Source organism: Metarhizium brunneum, chromosome 1 (genome assembly GCF_013426205.1).
Source record: "Metarhizium brunneum chromosome 1, complete sequence".
NCBI classification, from domain to species: Eukaryota; Fungi; Ascomycota; class Sordariomycetes; order Hypocreales; family Clavicipitaceae; genus Metarhizium; species Metarhizium brunneum.
In genome coordinates this window covers 8,217,483-8,232,545 of record NC_089422.1, presented here as the reverse complement: position 1 = coordinate 8,232,545, position 15,063 = coordinate 8,217,483, and the positions used below count along the sequence as shown (strand labels likewise).

General features: G+C 51.4%; 4 protein-coding genes across 4 annotated transcripts; 3 read left to right on the top strand and 1 right to left on the bottom strand.

Annotated features, from left to right (window-relative positions):
• Window positions 1–703: 703 nt before the first annotated feature.
• Window positions 704–1,801, top strand: G6M90_00g025040 (uncharacterized protein; the record flags this gene model as incomplete). Its single annotated transcript, XM_014692590.1, has 4 exons — window positions 704–722; window positions 810–1,026; window positions 1,077–1,479; window positions 1,571–1,801. The coding sequence occupies 4 exons, from the start codon at window positions 704–706 to the stop codon at window positions 1,799–1,801; spliced, it is 870 nt and encodes a 289-aa protein (XP_014548076.1).
• A 545-nt stretch (window positions 1,802–2,346) lies between these two features.
• Window positions 2,347–2,914, top strand: G6M90_00g025030 (uncharacterized protein; the record flags this gene model as incomplete). The annotated part of the gene is made up of 2 exons (XM_014692591.1): window positions 2,347–2,606; window positions 2,680–2,914. The coding sequence occupies 2 exons, from the start codon at window positions 2,347–2,349 to the stop codon at window positions 2,912–2,914; spliced, it is 495 nt and encodes a 164-aa protein (XP_014548077.1).
• Window positions 2,915–5,932: 3,018 nt separating this feature from the next.
• abc4_1 (ATP-binding cassette transporter abc4) lies at window positions 5,933–10,792 on the top strand (the record flags this gene model as incomplete). Its single annotated transcript, XM_066129946.1, has 5 exons — window positions 5,933–6,030; window positions 6,132–9,642; window positions 9,708–9,971; window positions 10,030–10,610; window positions 10,687–10,792. The coding sequence occupies 5 exons, from the start codon at window positions 5,933–5,935 to the stop codon at window positions 10,790–10,792; spliced, it is 4,560 nt and encodes a 1,519-aa protein (XP_065985875.1).
• Window positions 10,793–11,596: 804 nt separating this feature from the next.
• On the bottom strand, window positions 11,597–13,170 carry HOG1 (Mitogen-activated protein kinase HOG1; the record flags this gene model as incomplete). The annotated part of the gene is made up of 9 exons (XM_014692593.1): window positions 11,597–11,675; window positions 11,728–11,911; window positions 11,973–12,051; window positions 12,120–12,476; window positions 12,533–12,632; window positions 12,687–12,730; window positions 12,797–12,926; window positions 12,992–13,039; window positions 13,115–13,170. The coding sequence occupies 9 exons, from the start codon at window positions 13,168–13,170 to the stop codon at window positions 11,597–11,599; spliced, it is 1,077 nt and encodes a 358-aa protein (XP_014548079.1).
• Window positions 13,171–15,063: the final 1,893 nt, after the last annotated feature.

Here is a 15,063-nt window from a genome sequence, read left to right as displayed (position 1 = left end):
AGCCCGTTTGGGCCGTCGCCCGTCAACGGTTCGCCGTTGAAGAAGATGGTAACTTAGTTACGTATGTGCTCCGTCGACCATGGCCATGACAGCATGCCACCATGACAGGATGGGATGATGGTGTGTGGCGCCGCCGTCGTCGCTGGTACGGCAGCGCGGTCAGCTGGCCACCTGGGCATCCTGGTACTCGCCAAAGGTCAAGGACCCAGGTAGCGGGGTACCTGAGCCTGCGCTCCCGCCCAAGGTGCACGGGCAGGTAGCGTGTACTTTGGTAAGCTTGTTCATTGGAGCCGATAGTCCAGATGCAGAAGCCCCAGAAATGATGCCTCCCCCCCTTCTGGCTTCCGGCACCTCGGTGTCACCCCAATCACTGGCGTCATTGATGAATCTGCCGATGCTGCTTCTTGTTTAAAAACAAAAAGGAAAAAAAAAGATACTTTGCTACAAGAGTCAACTTTGCAACCCCGCTTCGCCTTGAATAAATACAAGCTTTGCTGCCCTCCCTGGCCTCTTCCTCCTGTGCTTGCTTGCTCCCACCGTTCATTCTTGGTATTTTTCCTCTTTCCCGCGAGGATCGTAGACGACGAGAGCTGAATTCCGTCCGCTGGTCAGATTGGCACAACAAACAGCCCAAAAGTCTTGATTTTATTCATTTATTTCCAGGGGAGAAAGAGTAAAGAATTTTTGACACGTCATCTTCACCATGGCGAACTGGAATACTTGTGAGTAGATGCAGGAGGCTAGAGCATCGCTCGAGACGAGATGGACTTGGTCGATTTCGCACGCGACACGATACTGACATGGCACAGGGAATCCCTTTGGCCGCCGCGAGTCTCACAGCTCTGGCTCTATCCTCACCTACAAGCTGCTCACCCTCCTCACCTGGCTGCTGTCCGTCATCGTGACCATCTACTATGCCATCCACGAGCCCAAGGATGGCTTCACCCTCCGCCGCCGCATCTGGGACCAGAATAACCTGATCCGCACCGCCTTCACCATGAGCCCCGTCCTCGGCGACATCTACTGGTTTGTGCCTCCCATTGTGTGTCTTTCACCCGTCTCTAACGCACCGCCAGGGTCATCCTCTTCATCCTCCAGTTCGGCTACATCACGCACCTCTTCTCGCGCACCCCCGAAACCGTCAACTACGCCGCCAGCGTCGGCAGCCACTTCATCGTCAACAACCTCTTCCACTTTGCCTTTATCATGCTCTTTGTCCGCTCGCACTTCATCTGGGCCGAGGTCATGCTCGTCATCAACTTCTTCAATCTGTCGAGCCTGTACTTCCGCCACAACACGTCGCCGCGCTTCATCCACACCCCCGTCGTCTCGGGGCCCCTGGCCTGGACCTTTGTCGCCCTCTACTGGAACGGCGCCATGATGGTCTACCACCCGCACAACCTGGTCGCCAGGATCTTTGGCAACATTTTCATCTGGGCCATCCTGGCCTACGGCGGCTTCTTTATTGTTGCCTACAAGGTGCGTTTTTTCCCTCACTCCTCAGCTCTTGCCCTTCTTGTGACGGACAGTTGGGGAGCACGAACAAAGCTGACATTCGTAAACACTGCAGGACTACACCATGGGCTTTTGGCTCAGTCTCCTGGCTGCCGCCATTGGAGTCGCTCAATTCGAGCGCCAGATCATTGCTCTCCAGTGGATCTTTGCCTTTGTCATCATGGCCGTCCTGTTCCTCGCTACGGTGACGGTTGCCGTGCCAGCTTGGACAGGCAGAGACTATCTGTGGCGCCGCGAGGCACAGCCTGCCGGTGAAGCTGAACGGGCTCCTCTGCTCCATGACTAACACTGGTTTGCGGACAATACGGGCAAGCAGCCGACGGCGAACTATACCGTCTAATGGAATTGCGGACAGCTTGTGTACCCTTTTTTTTTCGTCTTTTTTTTCGGATTTTCTTCTTCTTTTGGAATTTCCTCAGAATGTTCAGTTTACCACAGTGCTTGGAATCACTGATTTGATTATGTGTGTATGTGTCTACGAGGGTCGGGGCATTCGCTCAACTTTTACATGCTGGTGTGGTAATATGTGGTACAAATGATAATAATATGAGGCGTTTAGGGAAAAGAGCTTAACGTGAGGGGGTACATCTGTCCAGCCGAGATCTTAATACTAGTGAAATGCGTATGAGTTACATCATGATGAAACTTGGGGAGCATTTCCTCCGTGAAATATGACTAACGACGGCATGCTGCAGCTGGTGGCTCCTCATGACGTAGCCATCGCCCACTATCGATAAGGCCAAGCACCACTCAGCTTCATGTGCACGCAACAACGCGGCCCGCTCCAAGATTCTAATTCATCGTGATGCAAATCAGCCATGCCGGGCACTCATGGCCCCCCCTATCCGCCCCTTCCCCTTCCCCATTAACATCGGTACCGACATATGCCAAATCTCACGCATATACAGCATCCTATGCGGCCCCCGCCGCACGCGCTTCATCAACCGCGTCCTTGCCCCCGAGGAAGTTGCCCGCCATGACGCTCGGCTGAAATGGCCGGCGGCGAGTTCGCAAGGGGACCACCGCCGCGGAGACGGCGGCGTCACCAGAGGCACCGACTTGTGGAAGACGGCTGCGTTTGTGGCAGGACGGTACGTTTGGCATTGTGCCCAGTTCCCCCAAAACGGGTCGGGGGCAAAGGGGACTGATGGGGTTTGTTTTCAGGTTCGCCGCCAAGGAGGCCGCCATCAAGGCGCACTCGCACCGGAGACTCACCTTCCACGATGTCGTGATCGAGTCGAGGGCCGGCGGGCGGCGGGACACGCTGGGGAGCGGACCGCCCGTGGCGAGGATCAGGGCCGGTGCGGGGGACGCGGAGGACGCCTGTGCTTTGGTGTCGATTAGCCATGATGGGGATTACGCGACGGCCGTTTGTGTCGCGCATGACGAGGCGGCTTGAGGATATTCGGTGCTTGGGGGGAGTGAGGTTGTGCGAGACGTTGGATGAGGCGAGGCGTTGGGCGCGGGCTCCCGGACCGAAGGGCTCGAGAGGATTGAAAGGGAAGAGGAAAAAAAATGTCTGGCAAAACTAGAGGGAGGGGGTTCATTCTTGGTGTAGAGTTATTCAACTATAATTATCAAATATTGAAAGACTATGCGACGACGATGCATACATATATAATCAATATCGTGTACGTCAAGTTAGTCAGTAGTAGTCATCATAAAAAAGAGAGCTCAAAAAAATAACGCGCGTTCGGTATACCAGGGACTCGACAACCCTGAGCCTTAGTCTTGCTTTCCCATTCTGCAGGAGAATAGGAGGACTGCGCGCTACCATTGTGGAAGTATAGTGTGGATGAGACCAATTAATGGTGATTGGCTGTGGGGTGTATGGTTATTATGACTTATAAGGACTGGGTCTTGTGGAAATGGGGGCGATTGCTCCTGTTTAACGCCAGGTTGATTAAAAGGCGATCGACTATGCATTAAAGCATTATTCTACTTTATAAATAGCAGGTCTTTGCAGACAGGAGACAACGACTTTCGGAGCGCGTCGATGGATGGCGTGCTTGCAACATGATTCAGCACGAGGCAGGATGGAACATTCAGGATATCGCGCTCCGAGTTGGATATGTAGATCTGTGGTGATGGAATGGGGACTCGAGTCAGACACAGGCGGGAGAAGCTATAGAATCTAATTGAAACAGTGGGTTGCACATTTGATGTCATTTCTTGGGTTGAGCTGTATCGTCGCGTATTGCGTCTTCGTTCATCATCTGACACATTATATATACTGAGACAGTCCCCCAAACTGAAGGACAAGGTTAATACAACACATTGAATACATACCACAGTGTCAACACCATGCACCCGCAATGAAGTTCATTGTAGCTGGCGGAACCGGGGTCGTAGGCTGTTAGCTTCTGGAACGGTGTATATCATCATCCAAAATCACCCACATATACGCGCTCTCCCAGAAGCACTATTATAGGATCGGCGTTGATGAAGTTGTGAGGGCCATGGTCTCCATTGTGATGAATGGGTATGAAGAGAGGATTATTTCAAGTAATGCGCTAAAGAGGATTGAGTGATCAATGGTGTGTTTAAGTAACTTGGTAATTTTTCCAGCATTGCATGTTGTGAATAGTCGGTTTGCTGTGTGTGCACTGTGAGTTTGCTAATGCTGGTTTGGTTACCTACGGTATGTTGAGATATCCGTAATCGTAAATACAAGCACCAGCTCCTGCAGTTGATAGGAAAAAAAATATGAGGTGCTTGTCTCTTCCGGGTAACAGATGATATCCCTTGCCACGTTGTCTCCTGTGCATGTATGTTCGCGTCTTCAGTTAGTTCCCCCCCCATTTTGGGTCTCTGGTTTGTCAAACTCCAACTGCTGCGCGTTTACGAAGAACAGCCGTCGAGGACGTAGTCGTCTTTTTTCTTGGCGCTTGTGCATCACACATCATGCTACGAGATGTCAGCAGATACTAGGTATTTGCTTGTGTCATTGGCACATACACCGCATGCCGGACAGTCTTCTGGAGCCACGCCGAGAACGCAGCGCTCTGTTTCTTGATACGCCACCAAAAGTAGACACGAAGTCAATAGTAAAAGCAGCTTACGGCGGGTCCTTAGATCGAGTCGGCTGGCAATTTCACAAAAGCCCCGACAGCCAAAACAGCCTTTTGCATGTGAACGCCGACCTTCCCTTTAGGGCGAACGTTGGCGCTCACCGGCGACTGGCACTGCCACCACCACCACCGGGCCGTGACTAGGTTGTTGAAAGCATGCTAGTAAGTAACCAAGTGCAGAGGAAGCTTGTCCCCCTATGAATCTTTGCCGAGTCTGGTTGACAGCAAGCGTTGCAGTTGCAGCTCTACGACCGCAAGAATAAATACACGACCGCGAATTGTACCGACCATGTATTGAAACCATGTGCTCATGCTTTAAAACAAGACATATATATATATGATAGTGATTCGCTCGCCCTCGGCCGGGCAACGGTGTTGAAAGTCCAAAAGTGTTGGTTCGCCATGGGTACAGTACCAGGGTCGGGACCGTACCGGCACAGCATTCCGTGGGTTCAAGGTAACTCCACGGCTGGGATAGGAATAGTCAAGTGTGTCGGTTTCGAAAGACAGTGCAAGCGTTGTTTTGAGACCAAATCTTTATGCGTCCTTCAGGTTGTCATGACTCAATCGGGGTGCCAGACTGCTATCATGTTCGCCCGAACTACTCCGTACATGTAGGTTGATGCCGTCTGAACCGGTGAGACGAGGCAGCAACCGCCGCGGCAAGGTAAATTGGGGAGCGTTTAACAAGCCCATTCGAGCAGCTCGAGACGCCTCTGGCATTGTGTCAACGTTGAGGGTGTGGCTCATCCTTGGAATTGTTTCCTCTCATTCTTGTTACGGTACCCGTATCGTGTTCTCGTTGCTCATGTGGTCAATCAGAGGTTCCCTCTCAACCTCGATCAGCCGTCACCATTCCCAGTCGACCGGTTCAACCTGCAATGGTTGCCACGTCTTCGTGTCACCACTTGTCCCCCAGAATCTGTGAATTGTGGAACCTGGGACTCTTCACAACTCTGCAAGCACGCAGTCTCGTCCAAGGACTTGGTAGATCAACCGGTTTGACCACGGCTGCTCGAGATTGGCGGCTCGATCGAGGCTCACGAACCTAGTCGCCTGCTACCACTTCTGGAAACAGGGCTGGAGACAAGCCCCAGGTGGGTTCCGGCAGCCGCCGCCGCGCCGCCAAGGAACTTGGATGATCCTTGCGGGCTGCTGGGGGTTGTCCGCTGGTGGCTGATGTTGGTTGCTTGATGGCCCGAGGGAGTGACGGCCGAGACAAGTTGCGACGCAGCTCAGCGTTCAGAGCCCATTCTCCCGCTTGATTGTTTGTTTGGTGCTTTCGCCGAGACCTCATCACCCGTTTGCTCATCCTCGCGTCGGCCTCCGACTTAAGTGTCGCAGCCATGAACGTGGTGATACACAGGTTCCGGGACTATGAGTTCTCTCCTATGCGCAACCGCGTTGTGCTCGGTGATAACGGCCCCCAAACGTTTCCGAGTCGGTACGGTCCAATTTCAATACACTCGAGCACTTTGTGTCTGCGCAACGCCAATTCACTTTGCAACTTGGCCGATTCAGTCGTTCGTCGCTGACAATTCGTAGCATCTCGTCTGCCGCTTCCCAGGTACCTTGGGTCGTGGAGGCCTCGAGTGCCGCTCGCTCTGGCATCCCGCAAGCCACTGTTCTCGCCACATCTTGTCTGTTAATCGTGCTGCATTTGATCAGACGACGCTCAAAACGCAGCCTTTCACACCATGCCGTAAAGTCCAGGGCGTCTGGTCTTCGATGGGGCTATGAGGTGTTGTCGCAGATGGCTCGAGCCGCGGCCCTCGCCTTCCTCGCCGCCGCGTTTTTCCAAGGACACGCTCACGTGCTCAACGTCGTTCTTGTCGCATACATCTTCGCCCTTGGATTGACTCGTCTAGTCACAGAGGCCCCGTGGCGTCAGGAAGCTCTCTACCACATCAATCTCATCATTGTTGCCGAATTGGCCATCTTGATCACCGCTCAGCTTCTTCCCTGCATCGAAATCGACGTCGAGTGCACCGAGGATGCCAGCGTCGTCGGCGCTGCAGGCGCCCTTTCATTCGGCCTGGCTGTTGCCATGTGTACGCCTCGTCAATGGATTCAACCTCAGCTCGCCTACGAGATCCCGGGTTTCCATGTGCCCGACGAACCTGCCCTTGAGGAAGAAACCAGCTGGGTCAACTACTACTGCACCTACCAGTGGCTGACTCCGACCATCTGGAAGGGCACCTGGGGCAAGCTCGACATGTCTGGTATTCCAAAGTTGGCCTGGTATGATGAGCCTCTCTATCTTCTTCGCCAAGTTCAGCTGGCCAGAGCTGCCTCCAAGTCTACCTTGTGGACCACGCTACGCTTCCAGCGAACAGAACTGGCCCTCATGTCCATCTTGATTGGCCTTGCATATATTGTCGAAAACGTCTCCCCTTTTGGCATGTTCCAGCTGCTTGCGTACCTTGACGACCCCGGCTCTGCCGTGTATAGGCCGTGGATATGGTTACTGCTCACCTTCTTCGGTCCCATGAGTCGATCTATCCTGTTCCAGGGATATGTCTTCACTTCCACCAGACTCATTGTTCGTATCAAGTCTGCCATGACCCAAGAGCTGTACCAAAGAGCCTTGGAGTCTATGGAACTTGAAGATGATCCTTTTGCCGGCAAATTTGATGACGACAAGGAAAAGAAGGGAAAAGAGAACAGCACAAAGGCCACCTCGGCTGGTCGGTTGGCCAACCTCATGGCTGCAGATGTCGAGGCTATTTTCAAAGCACGAGATGTTATAATTATCCTGGTGGGTGTTCCTGCTGGAACCATCGTTTCGTTTGTCGGTTTATACCGGATGCTTGGCTGGGTGTCCATCGTCGGAGTCGTTATCCTCGTGCTCGCAACTCCCATCTCCTTTCTTCTCGGCAAATGGATGTACCGCACACAAAAGAAGGTTCGGAAGGCTCAGGACTCGCGAATTTCTCTTGTAACCGAGTATTTGGCTTCCATCAAAGCCATCAAATACTTTGCCTGGGAGAAGCCAATCACGGAAAAGATTGTCGAATCTCGTGCATTGGAACAAAAGGCGTTGTGGGGAGTGTCTGTTCTGCAAGTTTTCATCAACCAGATCACACAAATCTTTCCTTATCTTTCATTACTCGTCATGTTTGGCCTGCACGTCATAATCGACAAGCAGCGGTTGACAGCTTCTACGGCTTTCACAACGGTGTATCTTGTGAAGAACATCCGTCGAAACATCATGATGGCCAGCTATTTTGCTCGAAGTTTTGCTGGTGCTATTGTTGCTTTTGGCCGACTCGACAAGTACTTTGCCAGCACTGTGCCACTGGTCCAATACCCTGAGGGGCCGCTCCGCATTGAAAAGGGATATTTTAGGCGGAACAAGAAGGCCATTTTCAGACTCGAAGATATTTCACTAGATTTTGTCCAAGGCGGCCTGAATGTCGTTACTGGCCAGAGTGGGAGCGGAAAATCCACGCTCATGCTTGCTATTTTGGGAGAGACCTATCTAGAAAGCGGTTCCATCTCTGTTCCGGCCGACATTGCTTACGCCTCGCAAACGTCGTGGCTGCAAAATGAGACCATCAAAGACAATATTCTCTTCGGTAGCCCAATGGAGAAAGTACGATATGACCGGGTCCTGACTGCATGTTGTCTTCCTGAAGATTTGCGCGAGCTACCAGATGGGGATCGGACATCGGTTGGAGAGAACGGAACATCCTTGTCTGGCGGACAAAAGGCACGGGTAGCTCTGGCCAGGGCTCTGTACTCCAAGGCTCCCTTGTTGCTACTTGACGACATCTTCGCAGCCCTAGACGCCAAGACTTCTGCTGGTGTCTGGAAACATTGCTTCTGTGGCGACTTGCTAAAGGGCCGCACCGTGGTTCTCGTTACTCAAGTTCCATGGATCGCTGCTCAAGCTGATCTCTCCATCTTGCTCGAAAAGGGACAAGTCAAGGCGGCTGAGCCCAACATCGGTGTCGTGCGCCGACCGATCAAGATTGCTGAGGTCCTCGGAGGCGATGCTGATGACAGCAGTGAAACCGAGGTGGAAACACCTCCGGAACCGGATCTGCAAGCTATATCAGACGCTTTGAATGACCCTGACAAGGTTGTCCAGGACGTCTCCGTCAAGGACATCGTCGACCAGGAAGCAAAGGCTTCGGGTAAAGTTAACAGATGGACCGTGATTGGATATCTGGGATATTTCGGTCACCCATCTTTCGCTATTGCCTGCATACTTGGCCTGTTTCTGGCCAACATTTTCTATTTCGGTGCCAATTTCTGGTTGTCCATTTGGGTTGAAGCATACGAAAAGGGCGGTCCGGTAGATGTTGCCTATTACCTGGGTATCTTTGCTGCTTTCATTTTTCTCGAGATCATCGCCTTTGGATTTATTGTCATCATGTTTGAATGGGGCGGCTGGCGTGCCGCAAGACGTCTGCACAATGACTTTATTCGAAGCATCATGAGTGTTCCCCTGTCTTGGTTCAAGACCATCCCAGTGGGTCGAATCACCAACCGATTCTCTGGCGATATGGCATCAATTGATGGCAATCTTAGCGGCATGGTGCGTCAAATCGTGGACATTTTCATGATGCTTTTCTTCCGACTGGGTGCTGTCAGCTCCATCATGCCCATCTTCATGATTCCTGGGCTTATTACCTGCTTTATCGGTGTGTTGATTGGGGAAATGTACACGAGAACCGCCGTCGTCATTAAGCGCCTCACATCATCCTCTCAGTCTCCTGTATTTTCGCAGTTTGCTGACACCCTTTCCGGGCTTGCCATTATTCGAGCTAGAAAGGACAAGGCCCAGGGATTCAGATTTGACCTTGCTGACAAGCTCCGTATTTGGTCTGCAACGGCTGAGGCAAACTATAATTGCAACCGATGGGTTGGTGTTAGGATAGATTTCGTCACGTCACTTGTTTCACTTTTCGCTGGCATCATTGCCATTTCCAAGGCCGGCATTGTTGGTGCGGGTTTGGTTGGCTTCTCTCTAACCAACGCCAATGATCTCAGCAATACTGTTCTCTACATGGTCCGAGCTATGAACGACCTTGAAGTTGAGATGCAAAGCGTATGTTACAAAATTCAATAAGCATTGAAATTGCTGCGCAAAAGCCTCGCTAACTGGAAGTGTAGTTCCACCGAGTAAAGGAATACGTGAAGCTGGAGTCCGAGGACAAAAATGACAGGCCTTATCCAGATGAAGGTAAAGGCCAGTATGCCGATGACGAAACTCACGTTATTCCCAAGAACTGGCCCCGGTCCGGCGAGATTGAGTTTCGAAACGTGACAATCCGCTATGATCCTGATGGCCCAGACATTCTCAGTAATATCAACCTCAAGTTCAACGCCGGAGAACGGGTTGCCGTCGTAGGGCGGACTGGATCTGGCAAGAGCACTGTACGTCAAGGTCTCCGAAAACCGTTAATCAGGAGCATTCTATGCTGACGGATGCCAGCTCGTACTATCACTACTTCGATTCACCGAGATTGTATCGGGTGAGATCTTATTCGATGGCGTGGACATCACAAAACTTCCCCGAACCCGCCTTCGTGAAAGTCTCACCATCATCCCCCAGGAAGCGGTCCTGTTCAATGGGTCCGTAGAGTCCAATCTTGACCCAACCGGCCGAGTTCCACGAGAGCAGCTCGAAGCAGCTCTCGACAACTGCAAAGGCATCGCCTCCTTCTCCGGCGATGTCACTGAAGAAGACGATAATGACGCCAATGCCGCCATCCGTGGACACGCCCAGGCCATCACGCTGTCGACCGAGGTAGATGCCCGCGGGGAGAACTTCTCTCATGGCCAACGCCAGGTCCTCTCTCTCTGCCGCGCCTTAATCCGCAAGAGCAAACTAATGCTCCTGGACGAAGCAACCGCCAGCATGGACTACGAGACCGATCGAGGTATCCAGCAAATCCTCCGTGACGACCTCGAGGCAGCTGATGACGATCGCACCCTCGTTACTATTGCCCACCGTCTTCGAACCATCATTGACTACGACAAGGTGGTTGTCATGAGCGCCGGCAGGGTCCTAGAGTAAGCTTTTAATATTCCTTCACCCTCCCCAAGTTACGTCGTTGCTAACCTGCATACTTTTTTTTTCTATTTTCAGATACGGCTCGCCCAAGGAACTCTACGACGCTAAAGGCCAATTCTATGACATGGTCTACCATAGTGGGGAAATGGAGGAGCTTGAAAGGCTTTTGGAGGAGAAATAAACTCGATACATGTGGAATTACGGCATCACTTACACATATATAGACTGGCATTTACGACGAAAGAAAGACTCCCCGGCTGGCGTTGATAAAAACTGAGCAGTGGTACTGCATAATGGGCCGGAGCGCATTGAAAAGCTGTCTCTATGAGCTTCAAAATCAATGAGGACCTTTGTTGATAGTTGCAACTTTGGATGAATGTTGATACAAATTGATACCAATTGATTGTCCAGCTTCAAAAAATGTGCCCATGTAAATTCTGTATGCGCAGCTTGTAGGAATGTATATTTAGCCACTGCCAAGTATAAGCTACCTACCACTTCCAAAAACATGACAGTAAGCAAAACAGAGAACTGCGCAATCTGGGTGATACCTGGTTTGCTCCAAAACTTCCTTCGTACGGTAGGCATGCTGCATCACGACGGCGGGGGTAAAAGCCCTAATGATGACCATTTTATTCCGGCAAAGCTCCGTGCTATTAGGCTTCCACAATTCCGGAGACCTTGTACAAAGAAGAGGATGTTGAAATATGAGTAGTAAGTAGAGTAACCCCGACCCACCAGTCTCCCAAACGCCATGACTTGATATTATTGACACCTCTCCGAAGTCTCACATGCACACATCCAGCCCTGTTCATCTCCCACTCCTTCATACATTGCCAGCGTGTATTCTGTACTGATAGATGTGATTGCGCTCCAAGCACCGTCTTTTCACTAAATGACTGTCGTATGACGTTGTCTGACCCGACAAGGTATCCAACCATTCGCTTATCCATGCTGGCGTATACAAATCGCTTGATTGACTCATTTATTGCCCGTTGAACTCTTGACTTTCCATAGCGGCGACACCAGCCTCCACATTGTGGTAGTCAAGAATTTCGGAATACCTGCAATGCGGGTTAGGTAGAACACTTATGAGCAGAAGGAGCAGTTACGTACATCATGATCTTCCACGTGTCAACGGGTAGATCTGCATCATTAAAGCTCCAATCGAACTTCTCTTCAGCCACCGGCTCGTCTGTTGGGTCATGGTACGGGGCAAGGTATTCATGTGCAAGAGCTTCGGTAGCTGTGATCCGCTTCTTGGGGTCGAATACGAGCATTTTCTCGAGTAAATCAATTGCTATAGCACCGGATTAGGTATCCCGTATCAAAACGTCTCTCGTTATAGAAGAAACTCTTACCTGGGGCGTCGGCGTTCTTGAACTTGTTCTTTAAGGGTTGGCGTTCTCGCTTAGGTAAGGATTTGACAAATCTTAGTGTCTATATTGAAAGACATTAGTACCACTGTAGACAGAGTGGCCAGTAAAATTTCAAGGCATGAAGCTCACGTTTTCGCTAGCAATTGTGTTGATAACGTCATCAGGAGGGGTGCCCAAGAGCTCGGTGATAATGGAGAACTGGTTGACGTGATCTTTGCCGGGAAATAGCGGCTTGCCCTCCAGCATCTCAGCAAAAATGCAGCCTGCGCTCCAGATGTCTACTTCGACATCATATTTTTGCCACGTGAGCATGATTTCAGGGGCTCGGTAGTATCGCGTCGAGACGTATCCAGTCATTTGAGGGTCTTGGATTCGGGCAAGACCAAAGTCGCATATTTTCAAATCGCAGTTTTCATTGACCAGAATGTTGCTAGGCTTCAAATCACGATGCACGACGCCGGCCGAGTGGACATATTTCAAGCCTCGCTGTGCGTAAACTGTCAGTCTAGCGGTGGGAAACTCGATGACGCTTGGTTACATACCATGATTTGATACAAAAAGTACTGAATAAACTGCTTCTCCAATGGTCGCGAGGTCAAAAGTCGATGTAGGTCTGTTCCAAGGAGTTCGGTGACGAAGTAGCTGCATAGCAGGTTAGTATGTCCTTTTAAAAAAGCTTCTAAGGACTACGCATACATATCCTCTAATGGGGAAATAAAAATGTCACTCAGAGAAATAACCTGGTCGTCATAAGTTAGTATTAGGAGATACAAGGCTGCAAGGTACGGTATTCAGGACTGGCATACATTTTCGTGCTTGAGGTGCTTCAACAACTTCAATTCTCTGTATGTTCGCTTGGCGAGAACCGGGGTGCTGAATGGCTTCATGATCTTCTTGACAGCAACATTTTGATTTGTGAGTTGATCTCGTGCAGAGCTATTGGCGGCCGTTGGGTTAGCCAAAGGTACATTACGGCTGCATGGCATAATCAGTGTACATACCAAACCAGACCGAATGCTCCCATGCCCACAGGCTGAAGGTCAGAGTATCTACAATGCCAGTCAGTATACAGCAGATTGAACCGCCTTTGAAATATCCCATTGTTTTTAGAAGCTTTCCCCTACCTAGACGTGATTTCGAAAGTCGTGCCGAAGATTTGGGCGCGTACGAATTCGGCCATTGCTGCGGTTGGAACTACGGTGTCCTGGACCTCGAGATGGCGGGGTGGTTATGGGAATGAAAACAACGAGGCTCCGATGCCAGGAACGCAAGTGGTAGTTTGTGGCTATCCCCTGCGCCTGGATAATCGGCCGATCAATTTCGGCTGTGCGCGCAGTTTGTACGAAATGCTGTGTGCCCAGGTTTACCTGCGGCAGCCAGCAATTTGCTCGTGACTGGAGGAAATCTTGTCGCAACGCAGATGGACGAGCGGGGCAAGCCAGACGGCGGGTTTGGCGAGGCTCTGGTATCGGTCGCTGGACGAGCCGAGCAAAAAGACTGAAAAACTGTCAGTAATGGCGATGTGACTGCGGGTCACTGGTGGCAATTGCAGCCTCGGGGTGATGCGAGTGAGAAAGATCAAATCGGGGACAAAGTTGAGTCAAAAAGAGGGAAGCTTTGCGGTCTGGCTGGAAACGGAGGAAGGAAACTCGTGCGTCTGAGCTGCAGGTGGGGGAAAGGCTCTCGGGCTCCAGTGGCATTTGGGGCGCCACCAGCTTCGCGCCAACGATCAATGCCAATCCACAGGGACCCAGTATCAAATGCATTTGTACTTGTGTCGTCGGCACAATGTCGATGTCGGTGAGCATGTCCTAAGCCTGCCATAAGGGACAGATTTCCCTGTGCCTCTGTGGAGCGGCCAAATAGAGTTTCCATAGGTGTCCTTCATGTGCCAATACAACAGCTTGTTTGGCTGTTTGCTCACCGTCCACTCAAACGGCTCACGGCTGCATTGCGACTCTCAGCAGCATGGGAATGAGCGCTCCAAGAATTCGCACCCAGCAGGCTCTGCGTAATAGTGCTCCGCTAGAACCTCCTAGGCATTCTATTTGTCTTCTTTTGCCAAGTGTTGCGAGCCAACCGTGCCCACAAAGTGCTGGGGGATACATGACTTGAGCTCCCTAATGGGTGAATCCTCTCGGCCTCATTTATGCTTGCTAGACAAGAGCGGGTGCAAGAGGGTGGGACGAAACGGAAGCGTTGACAGACCAGTCCAAAGCTCCTGGGTGCCGGGGCGCCCGGTGTGTTCGTTCGGGTTGTTTCTGTCGGTGGGAGGGGGCAGAGAGTCTCATGGTATCACACGTTACGCACCTCTGAGAGTATAGATAGAAACTGTGAGAGGTGTTACACAATAACAATCAAACTGCGACCGTGTTAACCAGGCCGGCATCGACAGACGATCTTGTTCAGCGCCGTCAGAGAGGAACGTACTGTTTGTAGTTGGGAGTAGCCAAGCTTTGGCCAGCAGCGTTAAAGATCCCGCCCTGTTTTTGTTGTTCTAGAACCTCCCCAGCTCTGTCAAGAACTTAACCGAGGGTGGCTGAACGGTTATTGTTATCACCCTTCAATGCTTCGCAATGCAGAGAGAGCTGAAGACTAAGCCGCGGATCCTCGAACCTTATATGATCAATGATTATCGACAGTGGTATTGAGGGAGAGAGGAAACAAGGGAGTAAATAAGCAAGTGGTGGTGCGAGGACGGTGAGAGGTAATGTCGTAATATTCGGATCCGTCTCGGTTGGGCTTTGCTCATGGGATCAAGCAAGAACAGGACGGTACAGCACAAAACAACAGAACCGAAACCAAGACCAGGCAGGGGCCGGCCGGCTAGGATGCGGATAGGAATGAAGCAGCCGACCCGTTGTCTGTGAGTTGGGCTTTGACTTCAACCAGGGCGTATGGCATGGTAACCGTGTTAGTTGATGGTCCTCGGAGGCGTGTCCGCTCGAGACAGGTCATTGGCAAATAGGGATCATTAGGTATTGCATCGGGGGTGGGCGTGTCCGTTAGCTCGACCAGAGCGAATGGCTGTGCTGAGGCTGGCCCTTTTCGAGTGGATCATCGATCGAGATCC